This window comes from Crocodylus porosus, unplaced genomic scaffold (genome assembly GCF_001723895.1).
Source record: "Crocodylus porosus isolate Cpor-Errol unplaced genomic scaffold, CroPor_comp1, whole genome shotgun sequence".
Lineage (NCBI taxonomy): Eukaryota > Metazoa > Chordata > Crocodylia > Crocodylidae > Crocodylus > Crocodylus porosus.
Window position 1 is genome coordinate 3,747,740 of NW_017728951.1, and position 12,189 is coordinate 3,759,928.

A 12,189-nucleotide genomic window follows, 5' to 3' on the forward strand; every position below is an offset into this window, starting at 1 on the left:
ATTGTTGAAGTAAGCTAAATGTGATGGCGTTTCAACGGCAGACTCAGCTTTTAGGTAATAAGGTAATGATGGTCAAATTTCCTCTTCCTGTCCACACAAAACACCTATCCTAAACTATCAGAAATAAATACAAGCTTTTAAAACTACAGAAGTGCAATTTATAAGATGCACATAGGGTTGAGTTTATTATCAGCAGAAGTTGGATCAGTAAAAAAGTATATATTGTAATACAGATAATATGATAACTTTTTATTTTAAACTCCAAGTATATATAAATAGGTGCATTATTTTTCCCTCATTTTCCTAAATCCTCCTGGTTAAAAAGTTCTCACTTGTAGGAACCAGCATATAGTACTTTTCTTCACAAGTCCATACTTGTCAATGTTGCCACCCTAAATAAAATCAAAATATAGCCATCTATACAATATAAGGTGCAATTTGACTTGGAGGATTTAAATCAACCATATCCAAATTAAATATTTAGAAACAGAGCATTTACACTTTCTGCTACGAACTACTTGGAGAAGTTTGTTCCCAGAAAATCTATTTCATCTGCAAAAGGTACTGAAGTCTAATTGATGGAACTCACCAAAATTCAGCACAAGATAGGGATTATCAAAAACAGCAGAATTTAGCTAATTTGCACCAGTGCTGGAAACAGCCTTTGAAATGTGTGCATGAGAAATTAAGTTAACAATACATACATAAGGTGAATGAAACACAAAATGAACTAATCATAATTTTAGTTCAATGATGCGTTTTATACTAGTAAAACAAGGTAGTATATTCTGAACAAATGAACTCTTAAAATTTAAAAACTTCAAAGCAAAGCAAGATTAGTTCAGTTAGGCTTCACAAAGAAGTTGTCAACCCACTGTATTTTGTGCAGATTATTGTGCGAAGGATTAGGTACATTTTACTGCACTGAATTTTGAATAGAAGTTTGCTATATATATATGAAATATATATTGTAGAAAAAAAACAACAATTTATATTTAATCTTTGTTTAATTAAAGGTTCCAATTCCTAATTTGACCACTGGGATGGTGTACTTTTTGGTATAATATTGTTTAATGAGGTAGGCAATGGTTATTACTGACAAATGCCTGGAATATATTGCAAATCATTTTGAAAGATTAATTAAAACTTGTTTTCATGATATGGACATGATTTTCTGTAATGAGATTAAAATTGATCTTTCAGCTATAAAAATGTTAACTATTTTCAAAGAAATTGCCAAAATTATTCCCATACTATTAATACTTGAAGAGATTAAAAAGCAATCTGTTTGGGGGGGGGGGTGTACATATACTTCCTTTTAATTCTGATACAAAATACAGCGGTGTAAATCTAGTGAAATCTAGGGGTTGTCAAATGGTTTAGGGATGGATGTAATAAAGGGTACAGGTGCCTAAAGATGGACTTTGATAGAATTTAGGAAACTAAATCTAAAAAGCACATACTTACCTACCACCAAACCCTAGAAATGCCAGATGAATTTAGACATCTCCCTGGTGAGTTCTGTTTCTGTTCTATCTCCCATCTCAGCAACTCAGCCCTTCTCTCACCTAAACCCACTCAAAAAAGTGCTATTCTGCCTAAATCCACAAAAGAGCTCCACCCAGTAGGCACGATCAGAACAATTTCTAACACTTGGAGAACTAGGACCATCAAAAAGATGCAGCTGTGACCACTTTTTTTTAGTTACCATTTGACAGTTTCTCAGTAGCTTATGTGAAATGAATTTAAATTGTCTCAATTCCAATACCTAGACAATTATGAGAAGTGCACAGCCATGGTGAGCGACCTTGTTAGTCTAAGTAAAGAAGTTAAGGACAGTTATATGGAGACTGAATGTTCTTGGACTTCAAGAAGTGATGCCCTCCAAGTCAGCAGTGAGGCAGATGTAGAGAGCCTTGCATTGCCTGTACTATAGTTTCAAGAAAATGGACAGAATTAGCTTCTATTTCCAACAGTAACAGTTCCTGTATTGTCTGTGTACACTACACACTACTGCTGTTCTGTCGAAAAGCGAAGCGCGTGTTTTAGCTTCCTAAGCTTTTTCCCCCATTCAGCTTGAATAACAGAGGTAGAGAGGATGGAGACGATGGGTCTTTGAAGGATAAAACAAGAAGAAAAACACATCCCCTGTGTACTGAGATAGAGGATCCCAGGGGAAAAAACACACTTCTGAATATTCATCTCCCAGGAAGTAAATACCTATTTTATTTCCTTCTAGCAGCAACACTAAAGGTACAAAAGAATGGCCAAGGTTTGGGATTTACTGAATCATCTCCATCTTAATTTAAATATGACCGTTTTTCCATTGGACATATTTAAATAGGCTGAATATCACCTGAAGTCAACAAACAATTACTATAAACTACGCAGAAAAGAATATGTATTACACATCTGAAACTCATTAATAATGATTTAATTGTAGTATTCCAGATTAAGGTTTCCATACTAATTTTTCTGCTTGCTGAACATTAAGAACAAATATTAACAGACATACTGAAAATGGTTATGCTCTGTGCTGTGGAGGCAGTCCTATTTAGGTTTCTAATAAGAAATGTAGCCCATAAAGCTGATGTGTTTTAGCTGAGATGGAAAGTGGAATGGGGACTTACACTACAATACTGTTAACTGTCTAGATACAATCAACACTGGCTGATATTTACAATAATGTAATGAAAAACAAACTTTTTAACATTCCATTTTAATTGAATTTGAAGATATAAATACAGTTTTGCATTATGGGTGAAAAACTAGTTTTACATACAGATCTAGCATGAAATTGTGAAATATACAGGGCAAGCAAAAGCTTTATTTACTCCCACTCCATTTACCCAGGGCAAGTCATGTATTGTTCCAATTCAATCCATAAACAAATCATTTTTTGCAATATTTCAGCTCCTATCATTAGCAGCGTGTCCATTTGCATTAATTTTCTCCCTTCAGAATGAGTAACAATTCTCCATTTTCTTTCAGTTCCTGTAAAGAAAGATATAATAATAACTTACTACACATATTTTGCAGTTACACTGGCATCAATTCAATACAACTAGTTTACAGATAAGGAAATCAATCCAACAACTATTAAAGGGATGGACTAGATGACCCACCAGAGGTACCTCTCAAGCAGAAGTAATTAATTTTTGTAATGCTTTATTTAAACTATTCTATTTGAAGGCCTATTTTCTTAAAAAGAAAAACAACAACAAACAAAAACAACTTTTACATAGAAAAAGACCCAGAAAATGAGCATGCAAATGTATTTTAAAAGGTTAATTTTTGCACAGGTCATTCAAAATGTATTTTGGTCTACATTTGCAACATTTTACAGCAGGTTAAAAAAGGGTCATCCAACAACATAATCTGTTACCAAGCCATATACAATTAAGTGATACATGATAAGATTGAGACAAAGAAATTAAGAATACATGCACGCATTACTTCAGATAGAATAAATTAACTTAAATCAATTGAGTGCTTTATATGTGAAATATTAAATATATAAACATGTTTAAATTATATTGAAAAACAGCAATTTGAATATTAAGAATTTTATCTTATTTCTTAATATTGTTTTGCGTGTTTCATGTGTGATTTTACGTAACAATGTACTCTCTAAGGTGTGTAATGCTTATGTACCAGCAGAATGCACCACCAAAATCAGCTGAGTAAATGCTCAACAAGGCTGATGACAGTTACATTCTTCCAAATTTCCCCACCCCACTTCCCCAAACTTATAGATGAATATAATATACTGCAACTTATTTTCAATGCCCAAAATTATACTTATTGATTACTGTAAGAGATAACCTATAATTGTGATACACCTGTTAAGTAAATATTTTTTTAAAATCATCTATACAATTTAAGTAATACCAACTTATTTTTAGAATTAAATGAGATTTATTGACTATATCTTCCCAGGAGTTACAATGCCTATGGAATTGGCTATAAAACATTCAGACAAGAATAGGCTCAAGAGTATTTGGGGTTTAGAACACTGTGCCTGCTCTGTTACAAAAATCAAAAACCATAGTAACAAATGCAGATCTATTTTTGTTGCTTCAGGGTCTGTTCAAAATACTACAATAAACCTTGCCTTTTTTTTTCTTCTTTCGGGAATGAGACAGTTTGCTAGGAAAAAATGTCTCACCTACCTTATTTGAGAAAAGCAATGTCAGAAGTAAAACTAAGAAGCAAATGAAACCTGTAAAAATGCACCCACGGGGTAAAAATGGTCTTTACAGTAAAGGTAACTGACTGCTGTCAAGAAAATACATTTCACTGCTACATCAGAGTCTGTGTGAGTGCTAGAGATTTAAAGCTCCTTTCAACCATACACTGAAATAATGAAAGTCATAGTAAAACCAACCAAGTCATTCTATTTCAAAATCTAGGGCCATTACATGGGTGTTTATGTATATTTTAGTTATAAAAATATTTTCTCTCTCAGACTATAACAGTTGATTTACATGTTAAACAGCATTTTTCTTCCTTACCTTAACAATATCCAACCCTCCAACAAGTTCACCTTTCACATACAGTTGAGGATATGTTGGCCACTTTGAGTAGGTTTTTAATTCTCGCCGTACCTAAGGAAAACAATCTTAACTTTAAGCCTCTTCATTACAACTTTACTAGTGTAACAGAAATAATCAACGACATAGGAATGAAAAAAAACCCTCACATTTACCTCTTCATCTTCCAGTATGTCAAATGTCTCAAAATCAACACTACAAAGAAAAAGCAGAATGATTTATGCAGTTTTTCCTACATAAGACTGTCAAAGAAGTAACCAACTTATTTGTTTTCACATAACTTGCTAACTCCCTGATGATCAGAGAGGATTTTTATTTATAGTCAGTAAGAAAAAGAATGTAAAATAACCCAGCCAGTTAAGTGTAAGGTGAATGACACCAGAACATTAGCTAGTAATTTTAAGAAAAATGTTAATTATTTTAAAGGATATTGCATACATTAGCATAATATAGCTGTACATCTGAAAAGCAAGAGTTACTGTGACCAACACAACACCCAATTTAATGGAAAGGCTACTGAGCAGATAAAGTGACAAGCTGCACAAAAGACCCTGAATAGCTATAAGATCCAGCTAGACATTTTGGGTATACAAAGCAAGCATCCAACATCTACCATTTACTAATTTGTGCTAAGTACAGACAGTCAAAAAGCCCAAAGCTGAATCAATTCAATCTTCACACACTAGTCTAAACCTGTGTAGATTAAACGGATAAATGAATAAACAAACATTCACTTTTGATTCCAGAAATGCAGTTATACATGCCTGCAGTAGCTAAGGCCAGAGTCCAGGGGGCAATAGAGCACACCTACCTGCTCCACTGGAGCAGACAGCTTGGGGCAAGGCTAGTCCACCCACCTTGCAGAGGGTGGTAGGGCTTGCAGGGGAGATACAAAGCATGCCGAGGGACTGAGAGTTAACTTAAATGTGGAGGGGATGAGACAGAAGTTCAATAAACCAATTTAACATAAATCCTAAGTCTGATACTACATTCATCCAAGTCTATCTTAAACTGGTTTTTGGCCATTTTGAAAGCAATTTATATGCACTGAACTTCTGTTGTGTTATTGATTTGAACAGGTTTCCAATCACTTATACTGGTCTGTAGTACAGACTGGTTTGCCTGTAATTTCTGCCCCTAACCACAGAGTCTAAGAAAAGATAACGTTTTGAAGACTAATAATAATTCTTGTAGAAATAAATGGCTCTATTTTTTGCATGGTCATTTAGCATTGTCACTAAGGCGGCATGAAACAGTCTCAAGCAAGATTACTGATCCAGATTATTTTTAATACATAATCTTCTGTACTCTGAATAAAACTATTTCTTAATAACCAGCCAGTAAGCAAGTTCTTAAATTCTGGCTTTGAAGCCCTTATACAGGACAAGGATTTATAAATAACTGCCTATTTCTTAATTATGCTTTGATTATATAAATCTCTCCATTTTGATAACACTTCTCAGAGCTAGTTCACAGGTCTCTAAGCAGAGTTGTCTTGATTGTACTCCCCTCTAAACACACACCATGCAGCATCTGTTCTAGAAGGAGATTTTAAATGAAGTTTCCTTTTGAACTAGGATTACTGTGGGGATGAAACCCCGGTACTATAAACCATCCGCCCTGGACAAAGAACTGCAGGGAAAGATGGAAAAATCAGAGGTTACCTATGACAAGAAGATCAGATGTTCAGGTCAGCATATATTTTGTGGGCCAAAAGGGAGTTTTAAGAGAGCTGCTAATCAGACTGAAAGGATTTCTACGGTTGATAAACAGAGGAAAAACAGGAGAATCAGAAGAGGAAAAAATTCATAGTGCTTGGTGTTAATTGGAGCAGAAAAACACCAGTTTGAAACTTCAAGTCATGAAGATAACTAAGTAATATATACCATAAATTTAATTTAGTAGCTAAATATATTTAAGGAGGAATATAAAATTCTATTACAATTGGAATTATCAAAGGTTGGCTGTTTTTCCTTCCAAATAGTGGTTATGGCCCTAAATAGCCAGGGATGATTATGGATTTGAAGTAATTAGCAATTGCTCTCAATACTGTGGTGCCTTAAGAGAGAACAAGGATGTAATATGCCCAGTAACAATAAAAAGTATTATTTTACCAATATGATCAGAAAATTGACCTTTGAGTTGGTTTAGTGGTTTATTCTAGCAATCATCATAAAATGCTAATATTATGCTAATAATATGTGGCTACCACACCAAACTCCACCCCCTTTCTCTTAGGGTAAAATCTTCTATTTTTAGACCTATTAAATGCTCTTTTTTGATAGAGACAAGCCATTCTCCCCTATGAAGCAGTCTTTCCCAACTTTTTGTAAGTCTATTCATAAAAGTTTAAATTAAAATTTTAAAAAAGATGACTTAACTGTAGCCTACATACCCAGTGCCATTTAGGATTTCTATAATTTGCTTGCTGAATCCACATTTTGCTGCCTAAAAATAAGAGGGAAAATATACCAATTAAACCACCATTTTTGTGGATTTCCAAATGAAAAAAATCTTAAAAACAACAAATTTGGCAATTCTCACCCCCATAATCCAATTAGGAATCATTTTTACTGCTTTACAGACAACCTTCACTCTTGATGTCCCATTATCTCTGTACTATACTTTCGCTTCCACTTTTTAGCAGCTAAGTAGTAAACTTCCATTTTCAGGCCCAGGTTTAGTTTCACTACACAATTTTTCACTCACGTCTGAAAAGTGTATAAAACACTGGAAAAAAAAAAATCACATTTTCCATTTCTTCAGTTCTGGCACTTAGATGGATTCCACGGGAAACATATTTCCACAGCCATCCATACTGTTGTTGGAAACTGGCTACAGCTAGGGTACAGGGTATTATTCAAGTATGCAAAAAAAAGCCCAAACTACAAAGAAGCCCAATTAAAACATACTGGTTTCGGCTCCATGCATCAGAAGCTTTATTCCTAAATACAAAATAACTCCTCCCACCCCTCTTACACTATTTTGTCAGACAGGTAGTAACTTCCTGAGCTGACGGGATAAATTCTTCTAGAAACCTGCCCTTATATTTGGAGGATGTAGATGTAATTGCCTGATTTAACCTTTATCAGAACATATGGCAAGTAGAAGCATGTAAAGTATCCAGCCTGATCTGACTAAAATCGGTACATAAAATGTTTTATACAGACTATACCCTCTTCTTGGGGATTTTACTACTGGTAACAAACAAAAACCCTCCAACTTTATGAATCTTATGCTGAGCACTCCCCCCAAAATTGACTGTTTAATCTAGTCATTTCTTTGAGGGAAGAAGTAGCTACTTTCAACTAACAGATGTAATCCCATCCACTATATGATATTCCTGGAACTAGCTAAATCACCCCTGCCACAGAGTCAATATCTTCCTCCAGGACTCAAACACCATCACAGCAAATCAGCAGAAGAGCCCTTAATATGCTGCTTATAATGCAATTAATATACAAAGAAGAGAGTCAGGGAGCACAGTAAAATAAAATGGGAGAAAAGCACCTATTTCCCCTCTAAAAATATTGAACAAACATCTCTCATACTCAGATTACAGAACAGAGGGGTTCATTGCCTAGAATCAATCATCCCAATGAAAATTGATTTAAGTGCACTTGAAGCAGTTTTCACCCACACTGCTGCACCTGTCTCACTGCTCACAAAGAGTACAATTTATCCCTTGGCCAGTTTGTTTGTATATGCGACACATCGAGAAACAAGGCGACCTTTTGATTTACAGACATTTGCTGTCATTTTAATCCTAATTGTTAGCAGTTGTCTTTTTTAGATCATCATACTTATTCTGGTCTGTAGGATAATTAATTGAAGCTTAAAGAGACACCAGGTGTAGTACATCCTACACATGGGAAAAGAAAACAGTGGATCATTTTACGGTACGTGGTGCTATATTTTAGTCTTAAAAACATCCTGCAGATTTTTTTAAGCTGTTCTGAACATATGCTTAATGAAGACAGAGACAAATTAAAATGAATAGCGCACAAAGGGAGATGCCACAAGATGTGCCTAAGATCAACACGTGGGATAATAAGCAAAGGGCAGGCCTCAAGTGTGGAAATCTAAATAAAGCAGCAATAAAAGGAGGAGGGAGAGCAGTAAGAGAAGTGAGACTGATGAGACTACTAGTAACTGTAACCAAAGACCAGCAGAATTGGCTGAGGACTATGAATGTGGATTGAGCCAATGGACATAACCAAAAGTTCTACTGTCACAATGGTTTCAGAATGTCATAGTGCCCTGCTGATATACTGATCGTATTCATGTAAAATATGGATTGCTTTGTAGGGTTTACAGAAGCACCAATTAAGATACACATAGCTAAAATTTCATTAGTCAAAAAAAGAGGTTTAACTATTCCCTTGTTGCAGATATGAACAGATAAAGAAATTACAATAAAGCCACTTTTGAGATCCTTACCTGTTTGTTGCCTTTCATAAATAGCATCACAGGAGCCTTGTTTATCAGGCCTTTAAGTCTAAAGGAGAAGGGAGTGGAGGAAGGGGGAAATGATAGAGAAACAATCAGTTTAATTATTAAATTGTACTTTTGTCCTACTTTGTCAGTAAACACAAATATATGAAAGATGGGGAGATGATAATTCACAGATTGCCAAGTATATTTCAAGCAGTCTTATAAAACAACTACATTCATTTGTAGTATTTTATTTCATTTTCTTCATATGCCATTGTAAACCATATTACTTCTAAAGCAGTGATTTATTTTTCCAGACTGAACTGTTACCAAGATGTAATTAATTAAAAAGAGGTGAAAAAAAAAACCCAAAGATATCTGTAATACCCAGGCATTCACATATATGATTTTTCAAAAAACTTCAAAATCAAGTAATTAGTCGTTCAAATTCTTCAAACACAGAAGTCTTAACTTTTCATAAAAGCAGCTTTGATAAATACTGGTTAAGACATGACATTTCATTATTTGTGGTAGCCTCATAGTATATTTTGCATATTTTTTTCAGGTTCTTCACTTCTTTACAAAAACACTCCATTAGAAATTTTGATTAATTATATCCAGAACATTAGATTCCACAAACATCTGATAAGTAAGGAATCACATTTTATGACCTTCCAGTATAAGCTCCATCAAATTGTAGGAAACACACTACATTTCTTTATTTTAAATGTGGGATAACAGCAGTCCTGTTTGGCTGAATCCTCCATTAATACAGAACAGAGACAAAAGCCCTAGAGTGGCACATGGAACCAGCTGCTTCTTTTGTACCCTTAACTAAAAAGCCATGGTCTAAGTTTAAAAAAAAACAGGGGAGCAGCTGATTTACCACAGTCATAAAAACCTTTCACTTTGGGAGATTGCAAGCATAATTCCACCATGTTGCTTTTCTCTGCAAAAGGCTGCCCCCTTTTTGCAATGCTTGCTCCTCCTTCCCAATATACCAGGGGGTTCCTGGGAATAAAATTGGTGCAGGTGAAAGACCCTCCTGCTTTAGCTTTCTGCCAATGAAGAATTCTACTGCACTGACAGATTCTCTATTGCTCATACACTATAAAAGATTATTTGGAACCACTTACAAAGTGACTTTGGACTAGAAAATCTACTCCCTTAAGTCTACATTCTTGGCAGAAACACTAAAGAGTTTTCTGGCTGGCTTACGGGCTGCACGTTTGAAAGTCTAAACTGCAAAAATAACTATTATTTCAACAATGGGGGAAAGTGGGGGGAAAGAACACAGAAAGATTAGGCAGTTTACATGGAAATCAAGGTACAGTAATCTGAACCCGTTCACTTGCTGTGAGAAGACCTGCCAGGTGTAACTCATCTAACTTGGGAAGTGCCATTTTTCCACAGCCTCCCAGGTAAAGAGAAGCATTTCACTGTTAGGAACAGATGAGAGGCCAAGTAAAAGAAGAGAATCTTTGTTAAAAAACTTATCTTTTGTAGAAATAGTAACAAGACAGTAATACAAACTAATAAGGTCAAACAGCTAAACTGCCATCGTTTTGTGTGGAAGTAACTATCCCTTGCTGGATTGAACAGCATGGAGAGACATGTCAATTGCTCAGAAATTCATGAGAGCAAAACCTAAAACAAGTTTAATTACACTGTTGCAAAAACAGGCTTATATTTTCAAGGGAGAACTGGGAACTTGGGAGCCAGGAGCAGTGGGGAGAGGAGGGATCCAGGTACACGTGTCCCGCATGCACATGCGCCCCCTTACCAGACCCAAGGTGGAGGCAGATGCAGCAGCAGCGGAGCCAGCAGCGGAGGAGCAGCAGCTGATCCCCTTAAGGTAGGTGGGCAGAGCGACCGAACGCAGCTGAGCCAGATCCGGAGGGGAAACCCCCCAGATGCCTCTTAGCTGAGCCGGTAGGGAGCCGCACTCCCAAGCCGCGCCACATGAACACAGTGCGCTGGTGTTTGCGCCAGCGGGCAAGCAGGAAGAGCCAGGAGGGAGAGAGACTCCTACTAGGGCAGGGCGAAGGCACTGCACTAAGCTAAAAACAAGCAGCAACTCCTATGATGGTGTTGATGCAGAGTGCTGTCAGGGCCCCTGCCTGGGGGGAGCAGCCTACCCAAGGCTTGTCTGAGGCCTCCACCCAGACATAGCCCATGGGGGAGCTGGCATCCCCTCACCCCCTGGCCTGCGGAGGTTGCCCAGAAAGGCCCGGGTGGACAGGGATTTGGGACCCCCACACCTGTCCTGCAGGCGCCCGCCTTAGGGCCCTGGTGGTGCAGGTGAGGGAGATCCAGGAGGAGGTTAGCAGGCTGAGGGGAATCAGGGAGGTGGAGGAAGAAAACTGATGGCTATTTCCTTTCCCTGCAGGGTCACAAACCCAAGGAAGAAGCACCTCGGGAAGTGCCCTCCACCACAGAGTAGCAGACGGTCACCTCCAGAACCAAGGCTGCTCGTAACACAGCTGTACCAGTTCCTCCAGTCCAGCTGGAGAATAGCTATGAGGCCCTAGCAACACTGGAGGAGAAAGAGGGAGAGGAGGCAACCGGGGAGGAGGCAACTCCACACTCTCCACACTCTGAACAGGCTGAAGGAGCTAAGCAGTCCCAGAGGAGAAAGCATCGAGTGATCGTCATAGGCAACTCCATCCTGAGAGGTACAGAGGACCCCATCTGTCGCCAGGACCCCTCAACACACAAGGTCTACTGCCTACCTGGAGCAAAGATTCATGACGTGACGGGGACGATCCAGGCCATGATCCAGCCCACTGATTACTACCCCATGGTCCTAATCCATGTGGGTACTAATGATGCGGCCGGGAGAAGCCCTGATCGCCTGATAGCGGACTATCACGCTCTGGGGTGCGTGCTAAAGGAGATAGGCGCACAGGTGGTTTTCTCTTCTATCCTACCAGTGAGCGGACATGGAAGACAGCATGCAACGCGCATCGTAGAGACCAACTGGCAGCTTCAGGAATGGTGTCTCGAGCCAGGCTTTGGCTTCCTCGACAATGACCGGCACATCACAACAAGAGACGTGCTCGGATGGGATGGGCGCTGTTCAATTTCTTCATCAGCGATTTGGACGACGAGGTGAAAAGCAACCTGTTTAAATTCGCTGATGATACCAAAATTTGGGGTGAGGTGAGCACACTAGTAGGGAGGGAAAGATCTGGATAGGTTA

General features: G+C 37.7%; 1 protein-coding gene across 1 annotated transcript in view; it reads right to left on the reverse strand.

Annotated features, from left to right (window-relative positions):
* Nucleotides 1-1,300: 1,300 nt before the first annotated feature.
* Nucleotides 1,301-12,189, reverse strand: part of GLRX3 (glutaredoxin 3) — a 40,924-nt gene continuing 30,035 nt past the window's right edge. Inside the window, exons 7-11 of the mRNA XM_019556090.1 lie at nucleotides 8,994-9,051; nucleotides 6,949-7,001; nucleotides 4,709-4,748; nucleotides 4,515-4,607; nucleotides 1,301-2,994 (exon numbers count right to left, since the gene is read on the reverse strand). Of these exons, the coding sequence (XP_019411635.1) occupies nucleotides 2,944-2,994; nucleotides 4,515-4,607; nucleotides 4,709-4,748; nucleotides 6,949-7,001; nucleotides 8,994-9,051 (295 nt within the window). The 3' untranslated portion in view covers nucleotides 1,301-2,943. The remainder of the gene's footprint in view (nucleotides 2,995-4,514; nucleotides 4,608-4,708; nucleotides 4,749-6,948; nucleotides 7,002-8,993; nucleotides 9,052-12,189) is intronic.